Here is a 15,293-nt window from a genome sequence, read left to right on the forward strand (position 1 = left end):
TGGGAATTAAAAAGTAGTTCAGACTTAATTGTCTGATAATACAGAGAGTACCACTTCCACCCCTCCACACACACAAAACTTAAAGGTGGAGTGGTCAGAGCATCATCAACAGGGAGACTCACAGGATGATATCACCTGGGGTTTCTCGAAAGTCGAGAGATGCTAACTATAATTCTGGCTGCTGGTGGTGATGGGAAATATCACTTCAAATGGCTTGTTAAACTCTGAAAATACCATGGTGTAACCAACTGCACATAATCTGTAAGGAGTTCTCAAAGGTTATGTCTAAAGTGATGCTGACAAAAGAAGGTGACAAAAGGAAGAAAATGAATAGTTATCTTTATTTCTGATTGTTTTTAATTTATGTGGGTCACAACCAGAGTCAGTCATTCTTCAGATCTATCTTCCTAGAGTACCTCAGTGCTCAACACAGAGAAAAGGACATAATGAGAGAGGAGGAAAAAGAATCTCCAGGGATCTTTACACAAATGCCATCCTCTTTAAAATAAGTATTTTGTGCTTGATGCGTACTAAAAGAATATATAAGCAAACTCTTAGTTATATCTGGATATGTAATTGTTGTTCATATTGTCTGTGGTATGATCTCAATAGACTTAGATTCTTGAATAAGTGAAGCTCCAGTGATGTCAATGGGGAAGAATCTTCTAGGAAAAATACTATTTTTAATTAGGGCTTTTTCTGGATATATAATTTGAGTGCCCAAATAAATTGCCCACCAAATCAATTCCCACTGCACAAATCTTGGATCTTGATGGGGCTTGGTCTTTCTACTAATCTAGATGGATTGATTTAGGGAATATCTTCATTAAGTGTTCTGTAATTTATATTCTAGAACATAGTAGGAATTTAAATCAAATATGTATAATGTAATTTATTCTTCCATATAGAGGAGGGAAAAATCGTAAGATATTTTAAAAAAACCTATACAAAGACCCAGATGAACTTATATATACTTATATATACTTATACAGTATGTAACTGGAATTCTTTGAGTGGTCTGGTATTAATTCACACATATGGGTTATGCTGTTGTATGGAACATATATGTGAATCATAAAGCCAACAGAAAGAAATTACATTGCCCTGTGACAAAGGAAATGCCAATAGCTATGTTATAATTTGTTGGTCACAATTTGGTACAGCTTACCCTTTGTTTGTGTGCTGCCAGTTTCAGATGATTTTCAGTAAAATTCTGTCATCTGTCAATCTGTTCACTGCATTTTAGATCTAATTTATATGCAAGTCCCTTGGACACTGTGTCTTTTCTACAGGAAATGTAATTCAACTATGGAGTCACAGAAACATCTATTGAATCAATTGGATTCTATGCATGATGGCTTGGACCAAGGCAGATATATGGGCAGGATACAAAAAAATACTATGTAGTAAACTAGACAGCCATTAAAACCCATCTCCTATTAATCCTTAAATGTTGCTTCTCCAAATATATCCCCTAAGAAAAGTTAACAGACTCTGTGAACTCTAGAAGCACATGTATTTAAACATTCACAAAATATTTATTTAAAAATCACAGCTAGTTCAAGAGAATATGAAATTAGAATATATATTTGCAAGCTAATAGTGTATTACTTAACATTATCCTCTGTTTAATATTGGAAACCTGTACTAAACTATGTCATAAAATTCATTTAAAATTATGTCCCTGTTACATTTTGGAAATCATACAAGAAAATGTGCCAGATCATTATTCTGTTCCAGTCAATGGATTTGCTTTGATTCGTTGTCTTTGAACCTTGACTGAAGTCTATTTAAAATCAAAATAAAAAAGGCATTCTGGTTCTCAGGATGGGTGCCATATGGACGCATCTTCCAACAAACATAATTGAACCAACCCAAAAACATCAGTAACAAAAAACCTTCAAGCACCTGCAAAGAGTTTCTTCTTACACTGGCGTCCACTCAGAATGTATCAAGGCAACCACAACACAATGACAAGTATCCTTTATAAAGCATCTGATCTAATTATAAAGTTAAATTACAGGGTCCTTATACAGAAAACACAATAACAGCAATGAGCGTGGAAGTGGCTAAATTCCCAACCAAATCATTCCTATTAGCTTCTATTCATGACTTGAATTATGCCTTTTTTATCTCTCCATAACATTCAGTATTTACTTACCATTAAATTTTTGAAGCATTGCAACTTTCTGCTGACATTCATTCATTCCCCAAAATAGAAGACACCAGCCTTTTCTCTGTTAAGCATGCAAGCCATTCAGATGTTCATTTTCTAATGTATTTCTTGAACTTGGAAAAAGCAAGAAAGCTCAGAAGCACAGTCAGGCTGAATGAAAGCTGGGTTTTGGAAAAGCAAAGATGCAGTCCCTTGCTCTAACAATTAAAACAAGAATGGCTGCCTACCTTGAAAACAAACATTTCCCGGCGGAGAATGGCTAGTGTATTAAAATTTCCATCACAGATATTGGGTTTGACACCAGGGTAGGAGGGCTTATCCCCTGTGGGTGGCCGAGCTGCTTTAGTCCTGTCATTCTTCCTAGGATCAGCTGGAGGGACAGAACGATGTGGAGGTACGGTCGGCAAAGGTCTTGTTGGTGGTGGGATTTTGTCAGGTGGACCTTTAAATGAGAACGAAAACCCTCATGAGATTAATATACCGAGGCTATATGACACTGAATTTATGAAGCTGCATAATACTGATTTTATGAAATTCCACCAGAGCATGATGAAATACTTTTTCATTAGCAAGTTCAATGATCAGAGAACTCAACAGTGGGTTATTTGGGGGGTTGGCAAAAAGAATTATATTAAGAAATTGGAAAAGTGATATTATTCCAGATGTCAAGGAATGGCTGTCGGAGATGTGTGAACTATCTCTTTTGGAAAAGGCAATATTTTCTACCAATCAAAGGGTGCAACAATATGGGTTACTATGGCAGAGATCCTATGATACCTTACAAGAATATCTTGTACCGTTCACGTTAAAGTAGTGAATTCATTGGTAAACTAGTGACTGCTGAAAAGTATAAAATATTAGCTAAGTTTGCATTTTTAGTTTGTTTTTATTTTTTTTAAAGCTTCTTTTTTTAAAGATAAAATTGTTTTGTTACAAACATAAAGATATTAGAAAAAAAGAGAGGAAAGTGAGTTATTTTTGAATCCTTACAATTTTGAAGGTGTAGCTTCATTCCAAACTTTTTTATTTTATTTATATATCAAATTTATATGGCTGCCCATCTCATGAAAAGGTTTTTTGGTTTTTACTAATTACCAAGTAATTAAGCATTAATCTGTCTTTAAAGTTTAAATAAATTAATCACACTGAGTAGTTGATTAAGGCTTGTAGCCATATAACCTTTCCAAGCTTTCTTCCTTTTTTAAAATAACTGCCTAGTTTCTTTGTTATAGATGTCTTAAAGTGCTGTGGTTAAAAAAAAAAAAACTCAGATCAGAAATGCACATAATTGAATTAGTTGTTATTTTCAAGGCAAGACTACTGAAATTAAACTAATTAGATTTAATCAAGTTTGCATAATTCCTCTCAGGTTGAATCTTTGGTTACTTCATGCATTTTAAAATTTATTCCACTTTTTTGATTAACTATAAATCACCAGAGCTATGGCTATTCTACACTGTTAAAGGAAACTAAATTATCCTTATGAGTTCTGTCTTCAGCGAAGAAACATGGGATAGATATATAAAAATAGTACTAGAGGAGAATTTAAACCACACCAAAAAAAAAAAAAGAAAGTGATGAATGACATTATCCTGTTATAGCATTTCTATAAGTTAGTTTTTAAAAATAACTTTATATTGAGCCTCAGTTCATTAGAATGGATTCCAGGTTGGGCTACAACATTAAAATATCAAATAGAAGAGCTAATAGGAACAGAAGAAGTGCATCTAAACAAGCAGTGTCTTGCAGCAACTTCAATATATTCAAGGTAAATAAACAGAAAGTTTTCTCTTTAACAGGAATATGCAGCTATTCAGATCCAAAGCAGAAAAGGTGCTTCAGATCCAAATAGCTGCACATTCCTATTCTTTAGTCAATAACGAGTTAAAACTTGAATTTTGCCGTCACATTATCTGGAGATTATAATTATCAATAGTTTAGGATTGAAATAATAGAATGATTCTTTGTCAGAATAACTGTTAAAAATATGCTTCCTTAGAGACTTCTGGTGGGAATATGGCTGACTGAACAGCTGTGTCCACAAGCTCCGCGAACAGAACTGACAGCGGAGGCTTTTTTTGGGGCCCGGGCAGGCTTTTTCCTGAAGTCCAAGAGCACTTTTATGACAAAGAAAACACTCAGAATCATCCCATTTGCTCTCCAAAACACCGTCTTGCAGCCAGAGAATCACAAACAGCGTTCACGATAATCTGGTAAGCGATGATGGGAGGTGGGGAGTCACCATTTCCATGCTGCACTTTAGCCTTAAAGGGACATTAGGTCAAGCCACCCCATTTCTAAATCACTCAATTTATATTTTTTCCAAGTTTATGTACCCCAAGAGAGGCTTTCTACAGCAAGAAGAAGTGGTCTGTCTTGGTGCTTATCATTATTTCTGGATTAAATTTTTAAAATCTTTTAAAATTATGGCTTGTTTTCCCATTTAAAGATTAAGGAGGACTGAGAATAAATAATTGCCTCCCTGTTATTATTTTTGTACTGTATCTGAAGGATTTAATGTTTTCCTACATGTTCAATTTGCTGTTTTAAATCTCCAGCCTTCTGTTCACTTTCCTTGAGAGCTGCTTGTTAGCACACTTTCTCTTGTCTCAATTTAATTCGGAAACTTTTCACTAACTCATTAACTCCTATCTGCAAGAATCAAGTATCTAGGGTGCACAATAATCTACTGCCTGAAACATGGAGGATTTCAAGGAGATTTTCTCGGAGTTCCACTAGGAGCTTAAGGAGACCTCCAAACAGATCTTGTCAGATTCCTGTCAAGCTATTTTGCAAGATATTCGGGACATTGTGGAAAATATCTGCTTTAAAATGTGTCATTTGGCTGAGAACATTGTGGAAGAAGCTGAGGATTTTAGCAAATATAGAGATGTTTCTACTGACAGTGAGACTGAAGTCTTTGTTGAAATGCCAGGTGAAGAGTTTGTTCTGGTGCTGAAGAGGTTAAAGGGATAGCCTGAATTGAAAATCACAGAGTTGTTTCTCTGAGGGAACATTATGGGAAAGAAGAAGCCCTGTTCTGTGGGAGGTTCTTTGCTGAGAAGTCTGAGTTTTTAAGGGGAGGCAATTGGGCTGCTGATTTCTGTATGAAAAATGCCTTGTGTGTAATATGGAGATATGTAAATGTCTTGGTATATTTTGAAGTGGAGTAAAAATTTAAGAATGTTTAATCGGATTGATAATGAGGCTTTTATTATTTCATTTCTCTTTAATGATTTGGATTAAGACCTACTGGATTCCTTTTAAGATTTGTTTGATTTTTAAGATTTATAAGGTATCTATAAGGTATAATAATAATTGTTTGTTTTTTAGATTTAATAAGATTAAGATTGTTGTAGTATTATTAATTAAAATTAAAAAGTAGACAATTTATATGTTTTTATAATTTGATTTTTATTATAGTGGACAGAAATATATAAAATAGTGGTAGGAAGGAAATAATTAATTTTTTGCGGGGGGAGGGAAGTTGATTTACAGATTTATATACCTTTTTTTTTAATATAAGGGGAAGGGACAATTCCATTTAGTGATTTAGTAGTAAAGGTAAAGGTTTCCCTTGACATTAAGTCCAGTCGTGTCCGACTCTAGGGGGTGGTGCTCATCTCCTTTTCAAAGCCGAAGAGCCGGTGTTTGTCTGTAGACACTTCCGTGGTCATGTGGCCGGCATGACTACACGGAATGCCGTTACCTGCCCACTGAAGCGGTACCTATTAAGCTACTCACATTTGCATGTTTTCGAACTGCTAGGTTGGCAGAAGCTGGGACTAGCAACGGGAGCTCACCCCGTCATGCGGATTCGAACCACTGACTTTCCGATCGACAAGCTCAGCAGCTCAGCAGTTTAACCCGCAGAGCCACCGCGTCCCTATTTAGTGATTTATATATGTGCTAATGGAATGATTTATAGAAATAATGTGATCTTGGTTTGATATAGTGTAAGGGATTGATTATGGAAATTGCTGTATATTCTTGTTGAAAGTCGGAAGTTACCTCTTTATGTAATTTTTGAAAATTATTTTTCTTGTGTTTCAGACTTTTTAAGGTTTTTTTTTAGTTTAGCTTTTTTTTGCTTTTTTGTAGTTTTTATATTTGTTAAATATTTTATATTTTCATTTCTTATGAAAAAAGAATATATATGCTTCGTTAAAATGGTGAGCCAGAGAGAAGCTATCTGTAAATAATGTTTGGTAAGAGCAAAGTTGTTTCTAGTTTGGTAGAGCCAACCTTCATTCTCTTCCTTGCCTATCAGTGGGCTTCTGACATTTGACTATCCTGAAAAGACAGAATGATAGACAAAGATGTTTCTTTGATTTATCTAACAAAGCTCTTTTCTCTCTCTCTCCATGTCACATGCAAATCAGAAAAAAAAAAATAGTGTGATGTCAAGTAAAAGGTTATGTTTCCTTGATATCTAGTTCTCTAGATGCAGAGAACACTCAATAATATTTGGTGGCATCTATATTGCAAACTAAGTATACATATTTATTCACTGCTTGTGTTTTATACATACATACATACATATATATAGTGTGTGTACAATATATATATATATATATAGTGTGCATTATATATAAATATAAATATATAGTGTGCTATATATGTATGTGTGTGTGTGTATGTGTGTGTGTGTGTGTATGTATGTATATATATATATATATATATGTGTGTGTGTGTGTGTGTGTGTGTATGTATATATATATATATCACTGATCCCAGAGGAATTATCTTGTAGCAAGCAATATTCAATTTAAAAATGTGAACTTCAATTGAAAATGTGCACATATATAATTTGCTAGTGAAGTCAGGCCCAACTCCCAAGAGCCATAGAAGTCTTCAAAATTTAGATTATAGCTGCTAGAAATTGGTATTTAGTATAAAGGCAAAATAACTTGTCTAGACTCTTCTGTCTAGACTACCAACTCATGAGGTCATGGGAATTACCTCCTTCTGAGCTATACAGGAGAAACAGAACCATCTCATTTTCTCTGTGGAAAACCAGAATGTTCTGGAACATGCAATATGAAACCGAGCTACTTGTGCATTACTGCTGTTGTAAATATTTCTCTAATTTCATCAGCCTTATCAACACATGTAGGAACTAGGAATAACCTTAGAAGATTGTAAGAAAATGCACTCCCTGCTCTAAGCAGTTTTCAGACTAAACACATACAGAGATCCCAGACCAACCAAACAGAAAAGAAACCAAAGGAATGAGAAACAGTAGGAATCAGGGGTCACTGATGTGCAAATAAAGATAGTTAAATCAAACTTTAAGACAGAAAAAATCAGCAATGAGTGAAAAGACAGAAATTTAAACATGCCATGACAAAGGGCAAATTGAAAAAGGGACAGGGGTTATCTTAGGCAAATCTGGTTGCTTGAACTACAAAATGCAAATAATGTTCCCTTTGCTGCAAACTGATTGCTTAATCCTAAATTGTTTAAACTATCCTTGGTGAAATCTTTAGCACATTTAGAATTATTTGGACAAAATCCAAAAGGAAAAGGAGGTGTTACCAGCTTAGCAATGGCAATGGCTCAGAACAAGTACTGCTTTTCAGTAAAAATGTTGATCTGGTATTTCTACCCTTAAATGGGATGGAGATCAGTTTACCTAATGAAGGAAGAGGAACAATTCAAATGTATTTTTGGTAAATAAATGCTTAGAATGAGGCAGAAGATGATAAGAAACATTGAAATGGAAATACTGGAAGGAGTGAGGAAAGTTCAGGAGCAAATAAATAAATATTGAACCAATAGAAGGAGGACATTCTGTCTCCTATATTCCTGATATGAATGGACTAAAAATCTGCAAAAAGAATGGGAGGAAGATACCAAAGGAAGCAACAACAAGCACCAAAAAGCACATATTTAATTGACACAACACAAAATGAAAGCATTTTTTGGGAAATGGATATAAACAATAAGTCTGTGTGGAACATAGAATCATAGATTTGGAAGGGACCTTGAAAATATTCTAGGCAGAAATTCCCATACCATCCCAGATAGATGGCTGTCCAACTTTTGCTTGAAAGCCTCTAGGGATGGAGCACCCACAGCTCCAAGAGGCAGGCTGTTCCACACCTTAATAACTCTCATGGTCATGAAATCCTTCCTTACAGTGTCTCAAGTTTGGATTTCTCTGTGTAAAGCAACTGACATTCACTTCAACCAAGCAGTCTATTCTATGGAGACCCTGTGATGTGCTTTGCAGAAATGAAGAGATGATTCAATTTAACTCAGCAAAACAACTGGAGTGGCCTCAGACAATCTGAGGACAGTGCTGTGAGAGAAGGCTGCATCACACCCTTCTCCTCCAATGCTGGCTGAAGTGCTTCAAAGCTGAACAGATTGCAGTGCATATTAAAGCTGCCTTGCTGGGAAAACCTCCAACAACTGGTCCAGAGAAGTCTATGCAAGTTTGGCATGTGCTGCAGTATTGCCTCTAGTACTTGCTGAAAACATCAAATTCAGAAGACCTAAGGCACAAAGCTAAGGGGCCTCCAAGTGGGCCATCTTCAGTGGTCACTGCAGGCAGTTCCACAGCATTTGCCAAAGCTGCCCAGCTTGGAAACACTCTGGCTAGGGCTGCAGGAGAAGGATTCCCTCAGCCTTCTTTTATAGGATTTGCTCGGTGGTGATGGACCAAAAGGCACGCTGAGGCACAGGAACAGGACCATTTCACTTCACCCTTCGAATTAAAGGGATTGGTTTTACTGAAGTGAAGGACCCTCTGAAGGTTTGCACAGCCCTAGTAAACAGCCATTATTATTTTTTTTGCATGTTCCATCATAACTTCAAGCCACCACAGGTATCAGCACTTAGCTGGTCTTGGCTGGTGTCCAAGAAAGCTATGCAGGGTTGGACCTGGTTAATACTTGAGTGAGAAACTATTATAAAAATTCCAGGACTAAACTAGACTGGACTGAACTGAACTGACCAGACTAGTCTGAAAATCAGTGGCAACTACCTGAAAACTGCAGGAACAGCTATATAGAATCACAACTTCACAAGGAGCCTTTACCATGTCAATCAGCAAGCCGATTGACAGCTGTCCATGAAACTGACCATGTGGGCCAAGATGTCTCAGTGTATACAGCTGAAATAATCCTTTCTCACATTATAATAATTTTTTTAAGAGCATACCATATATTTTTTGAATTCCCTGCAAATCATCATTAGGTAGTTTAAAATTGTCAGTTTCCATGTACTGGTAAAATGGAGCCATAATGGCAGTCGGATCATTTGAATGCTCCAATCCAAGGGCATGTCCCAGTTCATGAACTGCCACTAGAAACAAATCATTTCCTGGAGGAAAAAGAAAAAGAAAATTATATTGTGTATTTACATCCCCACTGATTTAGGCAAGTTACATAAAAGCATCATTTGAGTAATTTTCAATCAGAGTTTGCCAAAATTTCAGGACTGGCCTCTACATATATCCTACTTTGTAAGGCTTCATTGTGTGTTGAAGATTCCTAAACAGAAGAGAACTTTTTTTAACATCTTGTAGCTGTGAAATAAAAACAGGACCACTGGGGGTTCATGTATAAAGAAACTCAAATACATTGATTCCAAATATGTAGCTTCTATCACTATTCAGACTTTTTCAAAGGTTTAGTCAGGTTTTTCATATTTCATAGCAAACAAGCTACTGTAAAATATTGAATAGGACTATGTATTTATAAAGTAGAGAAGTAAAGAAAGAACAGACTTAATGAACCTCAATTGTCCTTATGTTCTTGTTCAATCACTAACAATAATAGCTCTACAAATATCAATTCAATCTAAAAAATTAAAATTTACTGGCCAGTATGCGTACACCTTTTATCTTGAATAATAAGTTATTTCTTTCACTACTACTTCGTATTTTCCTTTGATCCACATGTATACAGTTCTCATTTCTGTTGCAGATTTAGAAACACTGGAACCCTTGATCTCAAGCATAGTATTTCTGCTGAACGATTCCAAGTTTCCTGGACCTTTCCAGGCAAATATAATCCATTTTCATCAGAGTCCATGCCAGATGAGAGTTAGTCCTCATTCAGTCAGAGAAAAACAACATGATAGCGGACTTGACCATTGCCAAAACAAGGGACAGATGGAAACCAGCCCTCCTGACCAAAAAGAGGTCTGGGCAGCCTATTTCATAAAGGGACAGATGGAAACCAGCCCTCCTGACCAAAAAGAGGTCTGGGCAGCCTATTTCATAGGGTAGGCCAGATAAGAGGCACAAAAGGGTTTAATATTGATTCTATAAATAGGGTTTGCTCTTGCAACACAGCAGTTGATGGACTTTCATTAAAGCTTCCTAATTTTTTCAAATTAACAACAAAATAATCATTGGAAATTCTTGGATTCTTGTGAGTTTGCCTAATCCTCACATCTGAGAACAAAGCATCTATACTGTTTTTCTTCACTGTAGTTTGGAACCCCTCTCATCTTTCCCCCTTAGAGCTCACATGATGCAAGAAGGTTGAGAAGATCCTTCCTTGATAAATGCCATGGGAGAAAGCTGAGTCTTCTCCTATAGCATTCACCAAGGGGACCCTAATGCAAGGTGGTTCCAGTGTGGGTTGCCAGAATTCCAGAAACAGGACAGGATTCTACTTTTCCATTGTGCAGCTTTAACAACTGAGTTAATCAAAACAATATATAAACAAAGCTTTCAAAATTTTGAATAACTGATGCACAATTGTTATTGCCAGCTCTACTTTCTCTAAGGAGATATTCACATATTCACAACAACTTGTGTCAAGAAAGTTGATTTTAATCCACTTTATGTTGATTTCTATTAGGACATTGGATGATAACGGCTTTCCCGAAGATATCATAAGCTATCAGTTCAGGTATTTTTAGAATACCGTAACATGACAAAAATATACAGTAGCACCAGTAACCCTACTATATAAGAAAGCCAGTTTGGTATAGCGGTACAGTGCCCTTAACCCAGTGTTTCTCAATCTTGGCAACTTTAAGACATGTGGACTTCAACTCCCAGAATTCCCCAGCCAGAATGTCTGGGAGTTGAAGTCCACATGTTCTAAAGTTGCTGAGGTTGAAAAACACTGGGTTAAAGGCACTAAGCTAGAAAACAGAAGACTGTGAGTTCTAGCCCTGCTTTAGACATAAATCCAGCTGGGTGTCTTGGGGCCACTTGTTCTCTCTCAATCCTAGGAAGAAGGCAATGGCAGGCCACTTTCCTAAATTCTTGCTAAGAAAATTACAGGGACTTGTCCAGGCAGTTGACAGCGGTCAAGACTGACTGAAAAGCACACATACACACAACTACATGCAATATTTTTGCAATTACCTTCAGCGTTTTTCTCACAGGATAAAATAAAAACCAGTTTATTTTTATCTGGGCATTGTGCTAGCATCCTTTGTACTTCACATGAGCTTGGTTATCTTCATAAGTCAAGCAGACTGAAGAAGATAGAGTATATTTACATAGTTATTGTTTATGATCTGTTTAATAAATTTTAAAAAATTGCTTTGGCATCAAAATCAAACCTTTATTACAAAACTGATCTGCACTATTGCATGAGTTCTCTTTCCAAATCTACAGATTATCTCTTGCCTGTACTAGGTCTTTTTGGAAGAGGTTATTGGGGGCGATGGCCCAGATGTCACATATGAAGAGCCGTTCAAACTATGCTTTGGTATTTGAAGTGATACTTCAATACTATTGCAATACTTTTTGTTCAAGGTAGTAAAACTAACCAGTAAAATCCACAGTTATTTTGGTATCTGGAGTTTTCCCACATACTTTCCATTTACTAGATCATTCATTTCAGTGGACAAAGAACAAAGCAGTAAAACAACAGACTGACAAGGATGCAATGAGAAGAAATGGGGAGAGATCTCACATTCTGTTGAGGATACCCAAAACCTTAAAATCCCAGCCACTGCCTGGGAAAAGCCAGGTCCTCAAAGCTTTCCAGAAAGCTAATAGGGTTGGGGCTGTCTGGGCGGTGTTCCACAGGACAGGTACCATGACAAAGGAGACTTAATTTCTAGAATTCCTATAAATGGCCTTGATGGTTAGGAATTTTAGGGCCTGAATCCCACATATTTGGAACATGCACAGGTTGGAGAACACTGATCTAATCAATACAAAGACTTTAATCTGCTTGGTTCATTACCTTCAGAGTCATCAGCTTACATGCATCACTGCCATATCAGATACTAATACAGTCAGTTTTGTGTTTTTTTTAAACATCTCTGGCTTGAAGTTCTCTGCTTTCTTGTTATAAATGCCACACATGATATATTCACTGTTGAGATATTTGCTTCCCAGGAAATTAATGTCTGAGTTTAGCAGTATTTGGGTCCAGTGCATCAAATGAACAGAAGTTATGTGTAATTTACTAGAAGGTGATCTCTGCAATTCAACAAACATTGAGGATTTTTTCCCTCAACCTCTTGGTTGCTGACATGCCCTTCAGATGAGAAAAATGACTGAACTCAGCCTGCATTTATTCAAGCATTTTTAATACAACCGTGACCTTTCTATCATATTTGGAAATCACTAAGGCCGACCCAGGCATAACTAATCTTTCTGTAAATAATCACTATTAATGGTTTTAAGGAGGAAAGCTGAAAAAAACTCCTGGAAACAGCTCCTGCATGGATGTATATTTGCACATTTATTCACAAAGTGTAAATGTTCTAATTCAACACGGGGGGGGGGGGGGACCTCTGGCTCTTAACTCAAACAAAATGCTGGGTTTTAAGCATGTAAAAATATACATTAGTCACTACCTGGCAATAAAGAAACAATTCTGCCATGAAAGCCAAGTGAGTAACTTTGATTTTATCTACTTCTGCTGTAAACATCAGCTGCACATTAAAAACAATCAGATGGTTTTTAATACTTCTGCTGCAAACAAGAAGAGGTTCTCTATTTAAGAAACCATTTCTCTCAGCTACAGATGTGAAATACTAGAGGAAAGAGGCAATTACCTTTTATGTCCTCAATTTTATAAGCCGTTTTGATAATGCCCTTTCCTGGGATATTAACAAGGTTTTGCTGGTAGTAATATGCTCTGATCTGTAATTTCCTAGTTTTCTTCACCATCTCTACTGTTGATCCATTCAATCTAACTGAATCCTTGATTAAACTGGATTAGCCAGATTTAGTGATTTGCAGAGCAAATGGCTTATAGTAGATGTAGTACATCTTTGTAAAGAGGACACTTTTATCTTACACTGAGATAAAATAACATAACCGGAGAGCTACCATCTCTAAAACAGACAGACTACTGGGATCTGACTGAAGGAGCTCAGCTGAATGATATAGATGGAAAGCGCCATTTAGGACATCAAATTCAACTTCCAACTTAGTGCTGGAGCCCAAATTAAAGAATCACAGATAGGTGCCTGTCAAACTTCCACTTGAATATATCCAGTGAAGGAGAGCCCACCACCACTCTGGGTAATCAGTTGCACTGTTAAGCTATTCTTATGGTTAGGAAGGATTTTTTTTCCCCATAACATTCAATCAGAAATTGTCTTCCTGTAACTGAAATTTATTATTGCATGTCCAAAACTCTGGAGCAAGAAAGAATGGGTGACATTTTCTAAGGTATTTAAAGAGTGCTCTCATATTCCTTCTCTGTCATCTTTTCTCAAGGTCAAACATACTGAAGTTCTTCAATTTGTCCCCCCCCCCACCAGGAATTTTTCAGTCCCTTGATCACTCCCGTTGCCTATCTCTGAACCTTCTGCACTTTCTCTGAATCCTTCTGAAAGTGTGGTATCCACAACCTAGAACTCAAAGTAGACTCAGACCAATGCAGAATAAAGTATAACATTTACTCTCCATGCTTTGGGAATTATAGTTTGGTCAATGCAGCCTAAAATTGCATTTCTCTTTTTCTGCAGCTATATCACACTGCTGGCTAATATTCAGTTTGCAGTGAAACACAAGTCCAAGAATTCTTTCACAAGTACCACTACATCCCCATTCAATTTTTTTTTTAATCCATTCCATCGTGTCCAATTCTCAGAGACTGCCTGGACAAGTCCCTGCAGTTTTCTTGGCAAGATTTTTGGAAGTGGTTTGCCATTGCCTGCTTCCTAGGGCTGAGAGAGAGGACTGGCCCAAGGTCACCCAACTGGCTTTGTGCCTAAGGCGGGACTAGAAGTCATGGTCTCTGGGTTTCTAGCCTGGTATGTTAATCACTACACATTTGATCATTACATTTTGATATACTAGATTTGAATATAGTACAATAGTTTTGAATATAGTTTTATTTTTACAGAAAATATGAATGATGAATTTTTCTGTCACTGTTCTTCCTCTGTAACTTACACTGTTAATATTAAGTTATTATTTAAAGCATTATGAAGGTAATATATTATAGGTTACGGATTTTGGTCTGATATTACAGATACTAAACGATGAGTATTAACTGAAGAATAATTGTTTTTTCTCATTTTGAAATTTTACCTCTTCATTTATAAACATATTGAAATAAAATAATCTGCAGACAGCCACTAATAAAACACCAATTTATGAAAAATATTGTTAGCACTTGCTTTACAGTTGACAAGATTCATATACCAAGGTCAAAAACAAACAATAAAAATAGTGAAATGGAAAATCAGCTTTAAAAGGAGAGGAGAAATAATTTGCCAAAGTAAAAACAAACAAAAGCAAACAAAAAAATCATAAAGCATAAATTGCAAACAATACATATAAAGAGTGCAGGAACAAGCAGTGCAAGAGCTTAACACTACTAGACAATAAATCCCCCTTGTCCTGTGATTGGAAGTCTGGCTATAGTACAAAAAAGATTTAGTTCCTATTGAGGTGAAAGTATTTCCAGTGTATCAAAATTATTCAATGAAATATTCTAATAGCCTCCTACAAGGCATTTTGAACAAATAACATATTCATTCAAAAGAAAATAGAAAGTTATACCACAAAAACCTGATGTTTACATTTCTAACAGAAAATCAACATAGCAGCATTTAGTAACCAACCAGATAGCAGACCAACTTCCAAATAAAATTTATTTCCTGGCAAATTTCTCAATGGGATTCTTTAAGTCTAGTGAAATAATGCATTACATCTTAAAGCCATCATATA

At 36.2% G+C, this 15,293-nt stretch overlaps 1 protein-coding gene across 1 annotated transcript in view; it reads right to left on the minus strand.

The window, feature by feature from the left end:
- Positions 1 to 15,293, minus strand: part of MMP16 (matrix metallopeptidase 16) — a 109,106-nt gene that overhangs the window by 63,568 nt on the left and 30,245 nt on the right. The window contains exons 4-5 of the mRNA XM_063299458.1: positions 9,344 to 9,505; positions 2,404 to 2,618 (exon numbers count right to left, since the gene is read on the minus strand). Coding sequence (XP_063155528.1) covers positions 2,404 to 2,618; positions 9,344 to 9,505 — 377 coding nt within the window. The remainder of the gene's footprint in view (positions 1 to 2,403; positions 2,619 to 9,343; positions 9,506 to 15,293) is intronic.

The sequence above is a fragment of the Candoia aspera genome, chromosome 3, assembly GCF_035149785.1.
Source record: "Candoia aspera isolate rCanAsp1 chromosome 3, rCanAsp1.hap2, whole genome shotgun sequence".
Classification (NCBI taxonomy): domain Eukaryota; kingdom Metazoa; phylum Chordata; class Lepidosauria; order Squamata; family Boidae; genus Candoia; species Candoia aspera.